This window comes from Monodelphis domestica, chromosome 1, assembly GCF_027887165.1.
Source record: "Monodelphis domestica isolate mMonDom1 chromosome 1, mMonDom1.pri, whole genome shotgun sequence".
Lineage (NCBI taxonomy): Eukaryota > Metazoa > Chordata > Mammalia > Didelphimorphia > Didelphidae > Monodelphis > Monodelphis domestica.
In genome coordinates this window covers 73,246,612-73,268,269 of record NC_077227.1, presented here as the reverse complement: position 1 = coordinate 73,268,269, position 21,658 = coordinate 73,246,612, and the positions used below count along the sequence as shown (strand labels likewise).

The 21,658-nt window shown below is 36.1% G+C and overlaps 1 protein-coding gene across 2 annotated transcripts in view; it reads right to left on the bottom strand.

Moving 5' to 3' along the window:
• WDFY4 (WDFY family member 4) overlaps positions 1-21,658 on the bottom strand; it is a 371,719-nt gene that overhangs the window by 138,818 nt on the left and 211,243 nt on the right. For both annotated transcript variants that reach the window (XM_056800705.1, XM_007478602.3), the window contains exons 40-43: positions 19,666-19,743; positions 14,373-14,567; positions 11,305-11,356; positions 7,257-7,417 (exon numbers count right to left, since the gene is read on the bottom strand). In XM_056800705.1, coding sequence (XP_056656683.1) covers positions 7,257-7,417; positions 11,305-11,356; positions 14,373-14,567; positions 19,666-19,743 — 486 coding nt within the window. The remainder of the gene's footprint in view (positions 1-7,256; positions 7,418-11,304; positions 11,357-14,372; positions 14,568-19,665; positions 19,744-21,658) is intronic.

The window sequence follows — 21,658 nt, the reverse complement described above, 5'->3', positions numbered from 1 at the left end:
CTCAGACAAAGGAAATGAATTTGAACCACTGCCTTTCTCAAGTTCATAGCTTGTACCTTTTTTCTAAACCATGATAAGGATTAGAAAAATAAACTAATTTTTTTTGTGTAACCTGTCATTATCTTTGCAGAGGAAAAGCAAGGTTTCAGGACATAATGATAAATATTTTGGGAAAATACCCAGGTCTTCCTAATTCTGAGCCCCATATTTTAAATCCATTATGCCAGTATTTCAAGATGGCAACAAAACAAGAAAAAAACAACCAAACAAAAAAAAAATTCTGATAAGGAGGGAAATCAGTGCTTTCTTAATTTACTATATTGTCCAATGGATAATAATTAGAAAAAAAAACATGACATTGAAGATAAAAGAAAGAAGAAACCCCATGTATGAGATTATATATCCACAGAAGATAAATAGAAGTCTTTTGAAAAACAGCAGCATCTCATGTTCCAAAGAACAAGAAGGAAGATTCATTGAAGCAAAAGACTGGAAATAATCCAGTGGCATGTAAACTTTGTGATTGAAGGTATTATTTTGATTTTTTCTCTATAGCCCTAGTTTCTACTACAGTATCATACAGACCATTGATCATTGAATGAGATGTGATAAAGAATTTACCAGGATTTGTCAAGCCTATAGTTTGCTATCTATTTCTGTTCATTTATAGAGGAAGGAAACAATAAAACTAAAAGAAACTGGATTTGTATCTCCAGTGATTTTGAAATTAAGATTGAAAATTAAAGTATATCAGGTCATGTATAATGTTTTTATCTCTTCTTCCCTTTGAAGTTTGTAATTTCAAAAAGAGAAATGAATATATAAGAAACAGAAGTTGGGGATAATCACTGGTGGCAAAGAAAGAGATCTGTCTTTATATGGAGGCTGGGTTAGAATATCAGAAAGATTGAATCCTGGCAATGGATGGAGGATATCCCAAGAACTGGGAAGAATAGGTTTGATAGAAGTCTTAACCTGATTAAGCAATTTTACTCTAAATTATAAAAGAAAGAAAAAATATCCAGATAAAACTTGAAATCTGGCTACTATGGTGATTAGTAGGTATGTCAAAGAAACAACAGCAATAGAAAACTCAGCCAATAATTCTTATGATAAAATTTCCCCAGCATTTAGTACTGTATGGTTAACAGTAGGCTGTAAAGTATCTATCTTTCAGCCAAGATAGTCTATTTGCTGTTGTTCATAAACAACATCTCATAGCCTATCCCCGTGCCTTGTTCCATACCAGTATTCCAAGACTGCAATGCACTTTCTTTTAACTTCCATCTCTTGGAAATCTATATCTTTATTCAAGGGTCAGTTCAAGTGTCACTTCTTACATGGCATCTTTCATAATTATTACATCTGCTAGCTTAACCCCTAGAAGTTAAATCTGTATATCTTTTACTTATATTTATATTCACTTGCATGCATAGATTTTATTTTCAAGAGAATATAGTTAAGTTCCTTGGAAAGGGACTATTTTTTCTTTATATCCATAGCCTCCATGATAGGGCTACATTCTCTCTCTCTCTCACACACACACATACACCTGTCTACAGGCTGCAATATGTGTGTGTGTGTGTGTGTGTGTGTGTGTGTTTATTAGATATTTAGCAAATGCCTGGTAAGTGAATGATCCTAACCAGGTAAAGAAGTATCCAGATATGATCTTCCTTTAGTTATTCATGGATATACAACCAGTCAGTCAATGAATCAGTCACGGCATTTAATTTCCAAGTTCCTAGAAACTTAAACAGCCTGGGGATACTTATTCAGGCTATCATCAATGGCTGCACCATCACCCTTCTTTTTCTAATGTTGCCTATTGTTATTTACTATTGAGTGGTAGTGCCAGTCATTTGACAGAAGCAGCTATTCTTCCAGAATGACTTATAAAAGTATCCTCCATATCAACAATGATAACAAAAAATCACCATGAGACTTAAGATTTCTTGACTATCAAATAACTCATTTTCACATTATTGCACGGAAATTATAGAACCTGAGAGTTTGAAGGCACCCTGTTGACCTTCTAGTTTAATACATGCCCTCCCTCCCCTAGAATTCCCTCTACAATGTACCTAACATCTAGTTTTTTTTTTTCTGAATATATGCAATAAGAGGGTGTCTAGCCACTTCCTTGGGTAGTTTAAAAATAATGTTCTTCCCTGGCATCAAATCCAAATTTGTGTCTATGTAATTTCCATTCATTGCTTCTGGCTTTTTTTAACCTCCTCTTCCACCTTACACCACCCCTACTCTAACCAGAAAAAATCGAAATTCTTTTTCCACAAGACATCCTTTGAATTACTTGACAATTATCATGCTTTCTCACCCCTCAATTCTACCTCTCTCAAGGCTAAATATTTCCAGTTCTTCCAATCCAATCCAATAAATATGTATTAAATACTTACTATATGGCAGGCATTTGCCATATGGTATGGTTTCAAGGTACCCTATCTTCCTGATTATCATCAAAGCATGTTTAGGTTTATGACTATCTTCTTGGCATAAGTTTAGAGGTGAAAGGAATTTTAATCTCTTCCAACTTTCAGGTTCAGACACACACAGTAGTTTATAAATAAATTATCTGATATGTTAAAAAAAAAAACCTCTATGCCTTGGGATAATTAATTTTATTAATCAATGATGCTTTAAAATCCAGGTCTCAAAAAAAAAATCCAGGTCTCTTTCCACTAAAGCCCAGAACACTAGTTTGACCATTAATTGTCACATCTCTTTGTGTAAGTATATTTTCGAGAGTGAATTTCATGAAAACTCAGTTCAATTTAATATAGCTTTTATTAAGTTCCTACTATGTGCAGATCATTGTGCTAGGTTCTAGAGGGGTCTCTGTCCTCAAGGTGGTTCCATTCTCCTTCGGGGATAAAGTATGAACACAAATAAGTAAATGGCGATGGGGAAAGAGGGAAGAAGGAAACAAACATTTCTTAAGTGCCTACTATGTGCCATACTAGAAGCATAACAAATGCTTTTTACCTGAATGGCTGGTAAGCATTGTGATAGGCACTGAGGGTTCATAGGCAAGAATTGGAACAATCTCTGCTCACAAGGAGTTTATTTTCTAAGGCACAGTCAAGGAAGGAACTGCATTCCAGACTTAGGGGTTTACATGTATGTATTCAAATTTGCATTATTCATAGTTATAACAATGTAAAATATGGCCATTGGTTCCCTTTAAGCGGAGATGGGCAGTGTGGATTTCAAAAATGGGATCACTGGAGGGGAGTTCATTATTCCCACTAACCAGACCTTAGCTGTGCTTACTGTGGAAAGGCAGAAGTGGAGGAGGCAGCATCGAGAATAAGGAACAGATAGTGGCCCAAATCAAAATCCCCAATTCATGACAAGAAAATCATTTCAATTTCTTTTCACTGTGTAACTAACGTGACTGGGCTTCTGTTCCACCAAGCAGAGTAGGTAATCCAGTTCCAGGGTGGCTCTTAAATACAAATCATGCAGGAGGCAGCTTTGATTATGCAGGCTCACAGCATCCATATTCAGTGAATACAGGACAGTGAATGTTACCCCCTGCTGCCTTTTTAAATGCTTCTGTCAAAAATGTGGTACAATCAACACTGCCAGTTTAAAGTAGCTGGTGTTTCCTAGGGCTTCCTGTGGAGTTAGATAGAAAGCCTGATGTTTAAGTATGAGACAGACACCCACATCTGTACATGGTCCTATCCAGAGCTGGGAGCAATCAGGCGTACTGTGGCATTCTCTCTTACCTAAGGAGACTCCCGAGACAAATGTTACTCTGCTGGAGACATCAGAAAAATAACTCAGGAATATAATTTATTAAAATGCCAGAGAAAGTGGATTCTTAACAACAATAACAACTGCTCTTACTACTACTTAGCCCCTTCATTGTATAAAAGGCTACTTGATAATGATACTATGGATAGTCATTGGGTGAGAGTGACTGGTTCCAAGAAAACCCTGTTATATTATATGTTATATAATGTGACTCTCTGAGAGAGTGAAGGGGGAGGGACACTGGGAGAAATTTGGGTGATATGGAAAACAAATGCCAATTAAAAAAAAGTAATTTTTAAGAAAGTCTGTTAATACTTTGTTATTATTGTTTAGTCATTTCAGTCATATCTGACTCTGTGACCCCATTTGGAATTTTCTTGGTAAAGATACTGTAGTTGTTTGCCATTTCCTTCTCCAGCTCATTTTACAGGTGAGTAAACTGAGGCAAACAAGGTTAAGTAATTTGCTTAGGGTCACACAGTAAATATCAAAGACCAGATTTGAATTTAAGGAGATGAGTCCCCCGAACTACAGAACTGGCATTCTATTCACTGGACCACACTCCTGCTTGATCAGAGCTAATATTTCTATAGCACATTAAGGTTTTCAAAGCACTTCATACAGTGTTTAATTTGATAATATATTGTGACTTATCATATGAGATGCTCTATTACCACATATGAAATATGCAAAAATTCACAACAACCATATAAAGTGTGATTATTTTCTCCATTTTTTAGATAAATAAACTGAGACAGAGAGAATTGCATAGGTAAAAAGTATCTGAAGTAGGATTTGAACTCAGGTCTTCTAAACTCTAGGAAGAAGCAATCTATCTACTGTGCTACCTAATTTACATATAAAAAAGGAAGTCACAGTGTTCAGGACAAAGATGCTGATCAGTGCTGCATTTCAGCTATTATTATTGTTCAACCTTTATTTCAAAGAGGACCAATGATATCAAGGACTGATGTCCTGATTTGTGCATGTACTGAAATGAGGTAGTTACTGTAAGTCCATTAAAGTCAAATGGAAAGTCAAAAGTCAGGGTGATTGGCTAAATTGCAAGAGTTTAGTGACATGAATTTTTTTTTCTAATCGAAGCCCCTGGATCCCTTGAAGTCTATTCACAGAGCTCAGGTTAAGAACCCCTGATTTAGACAGAGAAAAACTGGAAAAGGCAGAGGGTGAGATAAGTTCTCATAGCTTAATGACCCTTCACATATGCTACTACTACATCTCCTAGTTCAGTTTTTACACTGGAGTGAATGTAATAAGTTATATAACTTTCCAGATGAATATCATAATGCAGAATGAAATTCCTGTTTTCCTGTTGAAAAGATTATTTATTCCTTATCCATGCCCTCGCCTCTTCCTTAAATCTCCCTTATTCCTACTATGCCTTTTTGATACTACCCCTAAAATGGGGCCCATGGTAGGTGTTTAATTATTACTTGATGACTGATTGATTAAATTTCTAGGTTATGAGGATTCTAAACTAGAAACCTCAAGTTTCCTTGCTGATTGGTATTTGTTTGCCTATTACATTATTGGGGGGATGGTTGTAGGAACCAATCACATTCATTCAGATAGGACCCTTACATTATCTACAAAATACCTGAACCCTTCTGATTTCAGACTAGCCATGACCCCTGAGCTCAGCCGTAAGCCTGTGACAGAGGCTGGCACTAAAGAAAAAATGCCAGGCTGAAGAGTGTGTGGAACTGATCTCTTTGTCGGGGAAGGGGCCCCAGAAAAGTGGAATCTTGAGGAGGGGAAGATTCTGGCTGGAAGAGCAGTTGGTCTCTCAGTCTAGAGAAGCCAAAGTGAGAAGGTGGAATAAGGCTTTCTCCTGAAGTTTACTCACTTTTTCCTGCTTGTGACTGGAAATCTTTCCCCCTAACATTTCCCAATTGAAAAAGACTATTGCTGCCAAAGCCCGAGTTCCCCCGAAACTTGAGGAGGGAGGGGAAAAGGTTTTTAGATAGAGAAAGGGACCCCCTTTTCCCCATTTTCCTTTCCCATTCTTTCCTCTGCCAGTTATTCCTTTGCATCACCCTGATTTAATTGACTTAATTTAATTGATTTAATTAATTAAAATAGTTATCTTATCCCCAAGCTATGAATCAAATGTGAGCGAACAGATCAAGGGGAGACCTTTTGGTCTCAAGTACTGGAGAGGGAACAAGAGGGACAAGAGCAAATCTGGGAGAGCACCCATATCTAAGGAAGGAAGACAGAAGGGGGAAAATCTTCAAACCCTCTCTCCTCTCTCTTAGCCAACCCTAAACATTATCTATCCTCTCCTAGACCCTGTTCCTTTTACCATCCCAAACATTTTCTCCATTACATCTGCTGTCTCCCTTGAACCCCACTTTGAGAAGAGAGGTCTCCACTCTTTATCTCTCTCATAATACTGAAAGACTTATCCTTTCATTACAACTGGCACCCCAGATGGGACTCAAACCCACAATCCCTGGTTTAGGAAAATGGTAAAAGGGGTTCCCTTTCTCTATCTAAAACCCTTTTCCCCTCCCTCCTCAAGTTTGGGGGAATTCAGGCTTTGGCAGCCTAAGTCTTCTGAGAGAAAGTCAGGTTGGCTGACCCTGGGTTTGGCCCCTTGGCCACATTTCAGACCCAGGGCAACAGAAGCTGAGGGAAATTCTGATAGAGATTCAAAATGCCTTTTATCAGGTTTTTCCTTCAATAATCTTTTTCAATTGGGAAAAGTGTGTGTGTGTGTGTGTGTGTGGGTAGATTTCCAGTCACAAGCACGATAAAGTAAGTAACCCTCAGGAGAAAGTCTTATTCCACCATCTCACTTTGGCTTCTCTAGAACAAGACCAACTGCTCTTCCAGCCAGAATCTTCCCCTCCTCAAGATTCCACTTTTCTGGGGCCCCTTCCCCGATGAGGAGATCAGTTCCACATACTCTTCAGCCTGACACTTTTTCTATAGTGCCAGCCTATGTCACAAGTCTGAACATGGACTTGCTGAAGTCCTCTTGAGCAATGTACCTAGGAGTGAAGTTCACTGGGTACCTCTTTACTCCTGTAACAATTTGGAGATCTTCACATCTGAAGCTTCCTGGGGATATCTCTATTCACATCCCTCTCATTTCCCTTCCCCAGTTCTGCTTTATAGGTATTAATTATGGCTTTTGTGTGATGTAAATAATGGGACTGCCCTGGTTTAGAGATATCAGCCCCAATCCCAATTAGAAGAGCTTGTTGGCCTATTCTAGTCCCTTTACCTCAATTACTCTGCCTCACTTTCCCTCAGCTGAGCCATGTAACCTTTAAAAAAAATCAAACAGATTATTCTGTTGATTTCAACATTAATTGACTAGTCTAATTTTTCTGCAGTCCTACTAATGGAGTCCAACAGTGAACTTCAGTACCAAAGCTAATTCTCCAACTGACAAGATTGCTGGTTGCCTTCCTAGAAGGCTGATTCTAATCCACCAAAAGGAGTACCTTTTCTTTGTCCACCAGCTCCTGCAAAATAACTTTTCTCTCCCCACACAGTTCCAAGAAATCTTCTGAGTGAAGACTTTCATGCAAGGCAGGGAAGAATGTCAACTGGTTACAGTTTCCCGTCTCATCTCTCTCTTCATCTCCATTTGACATGAAGTCATCTGCATCATGAGAAGGGAAAGCACAATTTCAGAGGAAGCAAGATGACCTGCCCAATTCTCTGACTGAAAATAAGCTAGAGAGATATAATATTCATCTGGATAGTCTAGAACAGTGATTGAAAACTCAAATAGAAATGAAATCCATTAAAGTGTATGTAAGGCCCCTATAGGCACATAATGACATAAAATCACATGTTAATATTATTTATATTTTGTTATATTTTAATTTTGTTATACATATCTTAATTATCTTTAAATCTCATTTGGGTAGCAATTGTGTGTTTAATATTTCCACTATATATACATATATATATATATAAAACAATATGGATAACTCAAAAAAATATGTTTTTTACTTGAGCTAAATGGAATCAAAGTAACTAATATGTTATGAAAGTTAAAACATGGGCACTTTCAATACTGCATTTATTATTGTTGCTGTTATTATAAGTTAGCACTTACATAGCTCCTATTATTTGTAAGTTATCTTACACATATTCTCTAACTTGATTATCCCAACAAGCCAGCAAGGTGGGTGCTATTATTATCCCCATTTAAAGTTGAGCAAGCTAAGGCAAACAGAAATGTTTATGTATAATTTATATATAATATTAAATCTGACAGAGACAGAGGGGTTAAGGGAGGGAGAGAGGGAGAGAGGAGAAAGGGGGAGGTGAAGAGAGAGAAAGAGAGAGAGAAACACACACACACACAGAGAAAGAGAGAGAGAGAGAGAGAGAGAGAGAGAGAGAGAGAGAGAGAGAGAGAGAGAGAGAGAGAGAGAGAGAGAGAGAGATTACTATGAAACAGCATGGGGCAAGGGCTGTATAATGTGGCAGAGTGGATAGAGTGGAATAACTGGAAGAACCTAAGAAGATAATTTGAGTCCAAATTTAGTTTTAGATACTTCCTAGCTCTGGGACCTTGGTTAAGTCATTTAACCTTTATTAACTTTAGTTTTCCCATCTATTAAAATAACATCATCTAGCTTAGTTTACAGAGTTGTTTTAATACTCAAATGAGTTCAAATGAATGTAAAGTGTTTTCTAAACTTTAAAGAAATATTATATAAATGTCAATGATGTTACTTCTCTTTAAAAATAATTCAATGCCCTGTGAGATCATACGTATAGACTGATAAATCAATCCACATATACTGACCTCAACTCTATGATACCATAATAAGTTTTCTGTGGCCAAAAATAAATTCTGTCTTTTGAGGATTGGAAGAAAACTTGGAGGGCATTCAGTTCGACATCAAATCACAAAATCTGCTCACCACATTTTAGAAAATTTCATTGATAAATTGGAGAGTTTCAAAGGAAAGTAATGTTAACAAAGGCCTTAAAACCATGCAATGTGAGGAATGGGTTAAGGAACTGAGATTTAGCTGGGATAAGAGAAAACACAGGAGTAAGAAAATAGCTGTCATCCAGTATTTGAAAAGCTGTCATGTGGAAAGGGAATCAGATATATTCTTCTTCTCCAGTGAGGGCATAGCCGGGTACAATGAATGGATAGTGCAAAGAAGTTTTATGTCAGGAGAACTTCCGAACAATCAGAGATCTCCCCAGATGGAATGGGCTGCCTCAGCAGGTAGTAAGCAAGCCTTGACTAAAGTACTTAAGAAAATGCTGGCTAGCCACTTCTCAGGGATACTGATTAACCTAGGTCATCTCTCAGGTCCTTTCCAAAATTGGAATTCTATGATGATAGGTAACCCTGATTAGATATGACAGATATTGATAATATTTTTATGGAATTATGTTTACCCTATAGCTTTGCATCTCCAGACTATGCATTACCAATAATTTATCCCATTACATGATTTATTATTGGTGTTAATTGCATTGCATTTGAAGAAACCCAAGTATATTACATATATTATCTTATTTTAGCATCATAGTACCTTTGTGAGGTAGGTGCTATAGGAAGTATAAAACATTTAACAGACAAGGAAACTGAGACTCAGGGGCTAAGTGATTTGCCCATGACCATATAGATAATAAGTATCACAGGCAGGATTTGAACCCATATTTTCCTGACTTGGGTCTTGTGATCACCATTCTGGTCATTCTTTTCTAATCACACTTAACTTTTCAATGCTCTTTTCAAAACATGGCTTATAAAACTGGATACAGTACTCCAGATATCATCTGATCAATAAAATATTATATGAAGCCATGCCCTTGTTCCATCCCTGGTAAGATAATATCATGGGAAAACCACTGGGCCTAATATCAGGAGATTTGGATTTGAACCCTGGTTCAGGCACTTTGTGATTCATTGTCAGTTCCTTTCTATTCTCTCAGCCTCTGATTTTCCATTCCTAAATTAAAGATGACATTTTTTTGCTCTCTATATTATAGAAGTATTAAGAAGAAAGCACTTGGGACCATAACAATAACAATTTATTTTTATATAACACTTCAAGACTGACACACTGAGATAGCATAGAGAAAATCTTACATATGAGGGAAGATCCAAGGAGAACCAGGGGCTTTCATGGCATGGATTCTCTACACTTGCTACTTTTGGTGGTCTAGCCATACTCTTTCCTTAAATGTAAATAATTGACCAAGCAAAGTCACTGAGATCATCTAGTGTTGTACCACCTGTACATGGGCACTTGGCCAACATAGTCTTTGACAATTTAATGTCTTAGTTGCCTAAGGCACTAAGGCTCAGCCATATCCAAATCCCAATGAGGTATCAGAATAGCTGACATTTATATGGTTTTTAATGTTTAAAAAGTGCTTTATAGGAGCATCCAGGTGGGGTTTTTAAAGTGATAAATACATATATATATACTTTTCCCTTCACAATTATTGATGAGAAAATTGAGGCTTGTAGAGAATAAATAAATTGCCAATGGTCACACAGCTGGGGAATATCAAAGCTGTCTCTTGAACCTAACTCCTCCAACAATAGTATTTAGCCAAACTTAATGCCTGAGTTTGCCCTATGGAATTATTTTTATGGAAAATCACAATATATTAAAATGCCCACTACTAGCAATCTAATAAAGTACTTGTATCTAGAACTAAGTGGGATGTTCTTCAAGTATAAACAGACACTGTCCTTTGGTTAGGTAGAACAGTTTTAGAAGCTCTTTTATTGATTAGTTTGGTGGGTATACTCTGGATATTGAAACTGAAGGAGACCTGATTCATAAGAAATGGTAAGATGCAAAAGAACATGTAGCCATGTGAATAATGCTATAATAATAGAAATACAATCTTAGCAAACAAGCTCAAACTCAATGAATTCCACAATGAGAATTTGTTGGGCATGATTCAAATATCATATATGGGATTGGAAAGACATGAGTTCAAATATTATTACATATTATACCATAAGGCACTCTAAGTTCTAGACAGGTCACCAATATACATCATTGGAGTGAGTTCCAATACCAATAAAAAAATCACTGTTCTGGAAACTTCCCCTTCTCCTCTTCCCATCCCAGGAATCTCCCTCAAAAAAGAAAAGATCCAGATAATATTGTTTGAACAATATTGTTATAGATTAGAAAGAGGATTGTGTTTTAATTGAAATAGAATTTGTTATAAATTAATGTATAGTATTTTTCTACTCTTTCTTTAAAAAAACATTCTAAGCTGCATTTTAATTGTCACTCTGACTCTGTCTGGATGCTTTTGGAAAATATTGAAATGCTCCAAGACTTGGCATCATAATTACACATAAATTCCACCCTGGTGATCTTGGTCTGAATTCAGAAAACTTGCTTTCTAATGGAATCTCTAGAAAAAGGTTCTATGCTAGAGGACAGGGTATGAGATAAGATTCTAGTTATTATTAGGCAAGAAGACTTCTTTTTTCAAAAAATATTCATTATCTTTCATGAGCACAAAACAAATAAATACCTTGATTTTCAGGGTTCATTGGAGAAGTTTCATTATTTTGGTCTTGGTTATCCTAAAATGAGACCAGATATGAGAACATGAACTACTCAGATATATATATATATATATATATATACATATGTATATATATATATAAAGCATCTCTCCCTATATATGTATGCCACAAATGCACACACATATAAACACAGTCTAATGTTCCTTTAAGACACTCAAAGAGTAAGATATAGAGGATTGCTCAAAGATAATAAGAACACGTAAACACTAGTGTATCAAAGTGAAAAGGGAAAAATTTTGCAATTTTCCAGTAAATAGGCTTTATGGAAATTACCTAAGATAATGCCAATGCAGGAATTAAATATTGTGTTTAGGTCATCTAAATTTCAGTTCTTTTTGTTATTCTAAGAAGAAATGGCAGACAGACAATCTTTTCAACATAGTATTGGCCAAGAGGCCTCTGGGATCATCTGGATTTCCAGACCTCCAGCTCTGTCATTTACATGGGGAGCAAGTTGCTTTACTTTTTTTCTGCCTCCATTTCTTGGAAAAAATATTAGCTTCCACCATATGTTTTTATAAAATGCCAAATACCTGGAAATGGTGAGAAAATGGAAACTTATTTTATTATGTTTTGCAGTGCTGATGGAATGAGATCAAGCTAAGGTCTTCAGAGACTAGTATTCAGCTTTCACTCCAAGTAAGCAAGCAGAGAAAACTTTCACTCTCTTAAGGACATCTGTCAAGGACAAGAACCTGTGTGGGTTATCTGGTTTTCCCACATGCACCCCTCTGAATGAGCCATTTGAATCAGAATCAGAAAAGAAACCTTTTCAGTAAGGGTTGACCTGAATTTTTATGGGCTAATGATCAAGTTTAACTACAATGAACTTGAAGAAACTACTCAGATAACTTTAACACATAGTATTCACATTTCATCAGTATTAACAGGTAAAAAACATGTAAAATCTATATCAGATTGCTTACTGTCTCAGAGAGTGGAGAGGAGTGGGAGTGAGTGAGAGGGAGGGAGAAAATTTGGAACTCTAAATTAAAAAAAAGAAATGTTAAAGTTGATTTTACATGTAATTGAGGGAAAATACTATTAAAATATTGATGGCAGAATTTTAGAAGAAGTTCTTTTCTTTGTGTAGACATTTGCTTCCTACAGTGGGAGGAACTTAAGATCATAGATCTAGGCCTGGAAGAGATCTTTGAGATTGTCAAGTTAAACCCCTTAATTTTTACAGTTAGGGAAGTTGAGATAAAGAAAATGTCAGGGTATTTCTATGATTCACACAGATAGTGACTTAGGCAGAAGTCTAAATCATTTTCCTGACTCCAAGTCTGCCATGCTATCCATAATACCACTAAGCTGATGAAAATTTGCCTACTGAAATTGGAATTAGAAGGCTGGGTTTGGGGTCTGAATCCTGATTCAGCTACTGCTATGTGCAAGTAACCATAGATGAGACATTTAGCTATTCTGAACCTCAGTTTCTTCATTTATAAAAATTGAAGGCTGTTCTAGAATGTCTCTGAAGGCTTTTCTGATTCTAAATTTATGATCCATAGTGTTTCTTACAAACCTTGTCATCCATGCTCAAGCCCGTAACTATCCTTCCCCCAACTCTCTCAGCTAAGAACTTTGCCTCATATTTTACAAAAAGAAAAAAAAATACAGAGGGTATTTTCCATAAATTCCACCTTCTCCCCTCTCCCTTATTGGGATCACAACCTAGGGACTCATCTTGGATTTCTTACTATCTCCTTCCAATCCAAGCTGTTGCCAAATCCTGTTGATTTCACTTTTCAACATCTCTATAATATGCCCCCTTTTCTCCTATGACCCTATCACTATCCTAGTGCAAGCCCATATCACCTCACACCTATATTACTGCAATAGTCTGCCAATGGGTCTACCTGCCTCAGGTGCCTCCCTTCTCCAATCCATTCTCCATTCAGACACTAGAGTGATTTTCATAAAACTCAGGTCCAATCGTGTCACATTGCCCCACACTCCTCAACAAACTCCAGCAGCTCCCTATTGCCTCCAGCATCAAATACAAACCCTTCAATTTGGCACTCAAAGTCCTTCATAACCTAGCCCCCTCTTACTTGTCCGGTTTTCTTATACCTTACTCTTCAACTGGTACTCTTTGATCCAGTGATATTGTCTTTCTAATAGTTTCAGAAACAAGATCCTCCATCTCTCAGTTCCAAACATTTTCTCTTGCTGTCCTCTATGCCTTAAATTCTCTTCTTCCTCTACTCCTTCTACTGACCTTCTTGACTTCCTCTAAGTCCCAATTAAATTCTACCTTCTATAGTAATCCTTCCTCCAACCCTTCTTAATTCCATTGCCTTTCTTCTTTAATTATTTCCTTATTACCCTGTATATAGCCTGCTTTATATGTGTCTGTTTCTTTATGGTCTTTTCCATTAGATTGTGAGCTTCTTGAGGGCAGGGATTGTCTTTAACCCATTTTCCTATTCCCAGCATGTATCATATTATCTCATATATACAAGACAATAAATGTTGATTGATCCTATGATAAGTCTTCTTGCTTTAACAGTTGGTGTCCAATAAGTTCTGTGGTTTAAAACAAATGTTACCCATAGCTTCAAGGCTGACTTTCTGGTGACTGACCCCTCCTCACCTATTTGATTGGTCTTTTGACAACAGCTAGAGTCCTTTACCAGGTATATATACTATACTTGTAGCCTTTCAGCTTAGTAAGACATATCATAGATGGAAACTTAGTAGGTCAAAGGAGTTTATCACTAGAAGGTTGACCATAAACCCACGAATGATTCTTTTTATAAACCAAATAACATCATGAATGCTATCTCACTTGGAGTTGGAAAGACCCAACTTTGAATCCTGCCTCAATCACTATCTATATGACTCAGGACAAGTCACTTAACCTCCCTTGTCCTCTGTTTCTCTATTAATAAAATTAAGGAGTTGGACCTGATGGATTCTAAAGTCCCTTCCAACTCTAAATCTAGGATACATATACATACATGCACACACACATATGCACACACACACAAACTGCCATATTACTCACATTTTTCAGGGACTCCCCAGCAAATTTTCTTCGTATTCTCTTCCTCATGCGGGCTGGACCTTCATGCCAATCAAGAGACCACTGGGAGCAGGGCACTGTTTCTAACTTTTGCCCCCACAAACCCCATTCATTGAAAAGTTGATCTTTCATTTTGGCCCACTCACTTGCTGCTTTGCTGTAGCCACATTTCCATCTCTGAAATAGAATTCTTTCCATCATTTCAAGATCTATGTCTTCTCTCTTGGAGCAATGTGATGAATCTCAAAATCATAATTTTCTAGTCCCAACAATAACCATAACATCATAATAATAATATAATAGCTAACACATATGTGATACTTTAAGATTACATATACATTATGGAGAAATGTACCAGTGCCTCCTCAATGTTTGTAAATTGTTGAGCTATGAATAATATGAGAAAGAGGCAAATCTCAATACCTAAAATCCAAGTGTGGTAAAGACCTTTGAGAATGCCTAGTCCAAAGATTTCTTCACCTATATATTCCTTCTACAATATTCTCAGCAAGTGGCCATTCAACAAATTTTTATACGTTTAGTGATATGGAACTATCTTCTGATATGGTCTATTCCATAGTTTCCAAATATTTTACCAATTGCATTTAATAACAAATTTTCACATACGTTTTCCAAGTTATATGATCCAAATTGTTTCCCTTCTTCACTTCCTTCTATCCTCCCAGAGCTGGCAAGTTATTCAATCTGGGTTTTATTCAATTTCATTTTTAATAGACCTAATTACTTGCAATATTTGAGGCATGATTCAAACCTAGACCTTCTGATACTAAGCCCAGATGTCCCCCATTATTTTATATTACTAGAAATATATTTTCTCAAGAACACAAAGGGAGGTGATTATTATACCCTAGTAGGTATTCTTAAAACTATATTTGAACTACTGTGTCTATATTTGAAGTTCCAACGTTTTAAGAAAGACATTGAAAAATGTAGATGTGTTCCAAAGAGAAAGACCAAGATGCTAAGTATAAAACCCCAAAGTAAATAAGACGTGGTTTCAGTAACTGAATGACTCTGAAAATCACTTAGCCTCTCTGACTCTGTTTTATGGCCAGTTACTTCTTTGTCTGGTCCCATGTACTTAAAAAAAAAAAAAGTATCACTACATGCATACTCCCTCTTTCTTTTCCTGTCATAGCTTGTGACCTTCAGAAGTTCTTAGTTGAAATCCTAGGGAAATCCCTAAAAGATAAGAGAATGCTTGATTTGCTTTGGAGATCATGATCACAGGAATTAAACAAAGTAAACTTTAGTGGGTTTTTGAACCATTACCTTCTGTCTTAGAATAAGTACTGTGTGTTGATTCCAAAGCAGAAGAGCAGTAAGGCCTAGGCAATGGGACCAAAGTGACTTACCCAGGGTTACACAGCTAGGAAGGGTCTGAGGTCAAAATTGAACCTAGGAGCTCCTGTCGCTAAACCTGGCTTTTAATCTGCTGAACCACTTAGCTGCTTAAGTTTTGACTGCATTGGATATGGACAAAGAAGGATAGATAAGTACATATCCCCTATTAAAAGGAAGAGATGAATCTGTTTCCTATCTCCTGACTGACCACATTTTCATCTTCTTTCCTTTTAAATTCAAAATAATCTATTCTAAATATTTAAAGATCTGGAATGTGTCCACATAGGCCATCCTAAAGATGTTGATTTTCTTGAAAATAATTGAATGGACAAGCAAAACTTTCACAGCAAATGCCCCTTCATTACTGGGTTCTTCAGCAGTTATACTCAGGTTCATGAACCTTCTATTGAACAGAAGCCAAATTCAAAGTTGAGTGGTGCTAATGTACAGACTATACTTCCACAGAACAGCTTTCATTGTATTTGGAGTACAATTATTTGGTTTGGTTGGTTCCCAATAGATTTTTAGCCTCAGGAGCCTCATACCATTAGCCTGCAGAATCTCAAAGATTTCTGGGGAAACCAAGCCAAACTCCAACTTCAAAGACTTGTAATTTCATTGGTGTAAGTATTCTTGCCACTGATGCAGATCATAACTCCTCTTAACTTGGTTGATGGTCAGTAGTTGCTATGGCTAAAAAAACAATTAACTTGAATCTGTACTGGAAAGAAGACTCATCACACTGAGCTAAGCTGATGGACAAGCCTTCACTGGTACTCAAAGCCTTTCCAATTTGGTAAGACCCGCTTAACATTTAATTTACAGGACTAGGCTCTGAGAACCCAGAATCACCTTCATGCTGCCATGATGAGGCAATAGATTGAGACTACCACTCAAAACTGTCAAAATGCTTCCAACTAATGTGCCTAAACTCTCAAAAAGGGACCCAGGAGGTTAAAAAGATACAGCTGGAATTTTAGAAACTAGGTTGGATTTGTAGCTTTATTAGCTTAAGGAAAAGTTTAAAAAGTATATACTTTACCTAAAAAGGAAGCATAAAAAAGATGAGATCATTTTAATAATAATTATGGAACTTCCCAAAGCACTGTCAATTCCACTATTTTCTTTTCCATTTTAATTGTGACTCAAGCTATAAGTATTTATACAAGTTTATTCATCATATTTATTGAGGATCTATTATGTATAAGACACTATGCAACAGGATACTTTTGGTTACAAAGTAAATGTAGACTCAAAAAATTATGTATCATAAATTAATCTCCAAATATGTATTGGCAGCCAAAGCATCATCATAAATTTATATAGAAATACTGACTACCAAATTAAGAATTTTTTTTTCTTCAAAGAGGAGCAAAAAAAATGGTTTTATTCTAAGCATCTGTAGAAGCTTTCATGGTTTGCTCTTTGAGGGTGAAACAAGAGCATCATATTAGTTATGACGTGCCAAACAAATTATCTTGCCATGTCATTTTGAAGTCAGCCCATATTTTGAATTTTATGAAACTACTGGGATTAGTGACCTTGCAAAAGTTAACTTTTAGACTATAGTCTCTCTGGGGAAAGGTGGTTACAAACACCATAGTTTTGAATACTTGAGAGAATAATTTGCTTCATTTAAAAATATAGATTGATGCTAGGAAGAACTTATGCCATGTTTATATATTTCAGTACAAAGATCTGTGATTCCAGTCATCTGATTTATCCATACTAAGATCACAAGTCCTGTGGTTCTACATAAATAAATGAAACCAACTGAATGTGCTTAGAGGCACAATACATTCAACATGTCAGAAATGGAGCTTCCCCAAAAAACTCATCCTTAACATCCATTTAACATACCATTGTTCTAAAAGTAAATATTGTTTCTTGTGTTACAGTGGAATGAAGAAAGAACATTGGAATAAGAGTCAGAAGACTTGAATTCAAATCTTGCCCTGTGTGATCTTGCCCCTCAATGGTCCCTATTTTTTCCAACTGTAAAATGAGATGGTTGTAGTAGATCGCCTGTAAGTTGCCTTTCAAGTCAAGCAACAAGCATTTATGAAGTGACTACTATGTGCAATACACTGTGCTACATCCTAGGGACACAGTGTTGAATAGTTCATGCCTAAATGAACCATTTTCTACACATGTTGATATGCCTATTTCTTCTTAGATTTTCTGAAGGATTTTCCTCAGTTGATAAAGACAGTTTATGTCTTCTTTTAGTCTCTATTTTGAATTTTTCTTTTTTTTGAATTTGTAAGTCAATAAAAATTAAAATTTTAGCCTATAATAACAAAAAGGGATTACATTTAAAATTCTGTATAACATTTATGTATAATTAGTGTTTTAATTATATACTAAATTTAACATAATATAAAAAGATCATCTTGCTTGTCTGTATCCCATATGAAAATTCTGCTCCCTTCTCTTTTTTTCCATTATAAATAACCCTAATCCATTCTATTGTGCTAATCATTTTGGTTGCTCTTTTGTGGGAGGGGAGTCCATTTCCAGTTCCATTATGCCTCTTTAGCTATGTTGGGACCTCAATTAGATAGAAGACTCAAATTAGGCTCAGTCCAATACTGGTAACTGAGGAGAATCTGCATTCCAGATCTTGTAGGTCATAATTTCATTAATTCACCTTTCCAATGATAGTAGAAGGCTATGCTTTCTCTTTGCCTGGTACAGCACTCACATCTATCTCATTAAGTCAGCCTGTTGTAGTAGAAAGAATAATTGATTGGAAAGCACTAGACTTAAATTTTAATCTTAACTTTTCATGAATTTCATCTGATTTAGCAAATACTTTAAATCTGCTGTGTTCAGGAGGCTAGATACTAAATGAGATAAATAAGATGCTGCCCCTGCTTTTAGGGACTTATATTGTTATTCAGTCATTTCAGTTGCATCTGATTCTTTGGGACCCCACTTGGAGTTTTCTTGATAGAGATACTGGAGTGGTTTGCCATTTCCTTCTCCAGTTCATTTTATGGATGAGGAAATATACACAAACAGGGTTAAGTGATTTGTCCAGGGTCACACAGCTAGTATCTGAGGCCAGATTTGAATTTAAGAAGATGAATCTTCCTGATTTCAAATTCACCGCTTTCTAGTAGGTCATCTAGATACTCTTCTTAGGGGCTTGCATTCTAGTAATGAATATTTGACATAGATACAGCTAACTAAATACAAAAAGGATCTATTATGTGTGTAAGAGATATATTACATAATTATTGTGATATGAGAATAAGTCTCAAGTTCTCTAGGCTTCTTAGGTGAAAAACAAGAAGAATTTCCACTGTAAATCTAAATTGTTTGATTCTGTAGTTTAGTACAACCTAAAGTATCAACCATTCAAAGACAAAAACAAAACAAAACAAAAAACTGGCCATTCCTAAAGGCAGTGTGTTATAGTGGAAAGGGCACTGGATTTGAGGCCCAAAGAACTTTGGTTTACCTCCTGGCTCTTTTACTTTCTCTTTCTGTGAGCCTGAGGAAATCACCTAATCATCATTGATCTCATTTTTCTCAATTGTAAAATGAGGGGATTTTGGATTGAATGACTTTTAGCAAATTCTTCCTGTTCTAAATATGTCATCCCTTAAACATTATGTCAAAGGGGTTAGCTATCACTTTTTAAAAGTTCTTTTTCTCCTAGATAAATTTCCATTGACATTATTTTATTTTTTTTCTACATAGTTGTTTGTTTCTTTTGCTGTCTTCCCTATTAGACTGTGCTCCTTAAGGAGGGGGATGCATTTTTTAATTTCTTCACACACCTGTTGCTTAGCACACTGTCTAGTACATTTCCTGAATGCTTGTTGGCCAATTTCCTGACATTGGGGACCCTAATTCAGAATAAATGTCAAGGAAATTTGTAGAAAAATGCTTCATTTCTTACCTGGATATAATCTTTGTATAAAGATGCATAGAACTCCTGGCCTCGTCTTCTGTACTCCTCCATATAAGACAGAAAATCCTGGAGAATGATGCACAGCAAATGTTAAAATTCATTTGTAACAAAAATGTATTGAAAGAACTCACTTTTAATGAAATTGGAGAAGGGAGATGAGACTTGTGATTTCACATGGTATAAGAAGATCCTGGTGAGAAACTTCTCTATTAAGGTTAGTATCATAAAGGATTGCCTACAACAATGAGGGCTTAAATGACTTGGCTGAGGTTATACAATGAATGTGTCAGGGGCAGGACCTGAATCTAAGTCTGCCTGGTTGAGGGTATATCTCATAGAAGACAAAATATTGCTAGGACAAGAACATTCCAGTCATTGTATGCACTGAAAAGGCCACTAAATATAAAGAGCAAAATCTGACTAATTTTAAAGAATGGAGACATTTTTGTCCAAATCTGAGGCTCTAGAGCCTAAAACTGAAAGTTTCTTCATTCCTTGATTTAACTACTTTAAAAAAACTTGAAAAAAAAAGGATATTGGACTGACTAATTAGGGGAACACTGTAAGTATAATGAATAATATTTAGGTTTTATTTTTATTTTGATCCATATCTTTTGTTTTCCTAATATTCCCTATCCCAGACAACTCCAGTAAGTTTTCCTAATAAAGAGAAGAAGTTAAGGAAAAACAATCAACCCAGTGACCACCCCAAACAGCATATGAAACACTGTTCACTACAGAATATGCTAGAAAATGTTTAATGACTAGCTCTCAAAAAAAAGCATACGTCACAATTTAAAGGTTCTTCTGCATTACTATTTTTCTATCACTTTCTTAAATATCAACAAATTAAAAAACATTAAAGCCCTGGCTCATAGCATTTCTTGATTTTGAGGTATGAATGCTCATAGTGACAATCTAATAATTGGCTCTCTTGAGTGGATTCCAGTTAGCTTAAGTTGTGTCCATTGTTAGGTGCTTCCTTCTCTCCACAGAAGAGGGAACTCTTTCATTAGCATTGTGTACCTTAAAGAGTATTAAACTTGGAATCACTAATCCTGAATCTGAATTCTAGATCCGAAATGTACTATCTGTATAACTTGGTCAAGCTTTTTAACTTATCTGGACTTATTTCCTTATCTGTAAAATTAGAAGGTTAAAAAAAATTAACTCAGAGTACCTTCCAGCTTTAGATCCATTATCCCATGATCCATTTTCCAATGCACCAGGTTATTTTTTCTAGATTATAGTCAAACACTAGACCCAATATCTCATATTGTTCTCCAGAAAATATCGAGATATTGGCTAGATGATCACATAATTAAATTGATCTCTGTGTGTCCACATGGATGGAACTCAAGAGAAGTCATCAGTGATTCAATATCATCCTCGTAGCTCTCCAAAGCAGAAGGCCTGAACTTGGTGTCATGCTAATTATCATTTTGATCAATGACTTGGATAAAAATCCACATGGAATTCTCATTAGATGTGCAGATGTCTCAATGCTGAATGGGACAGCTAACATGGCAGGTGATAGTCAAAAAGGATCTTGTTAAGCAAAATATTTGGCAGAATCAATTAGTGTCCAGTAATGGGTGCTACATTTTAGGAAGGGCATTGAAGGCAACCAAGATGATAAAAGGGTTTGAATTCATGCCATATGAAGACTGACTGAAGGAACTGGGGAATGTTTAGACTGAGGAAGACATGACTTAGCAGGAACAAAAATTATCTTCAAGTATTTAAAGGGCTATTGTCTGGTTAAAGGAGTAGACTTGTTTTGCTTGGACTCCCAAAAAGCCAGTACTAGAAGGAATTGGTGGAAGGTAGAAAGAGGCAAACCTGGGGTTGCTATACGGAAAAATCCATTAATAATTATTATTGTTAAGTCATTTCTTCAGCCATATCCAACTATCCAAGACCCCCTTTTGGGTTTTTCCTGACAAATGTGCTGGAGTGGTTTGCCATTTCCTTCTCTAAC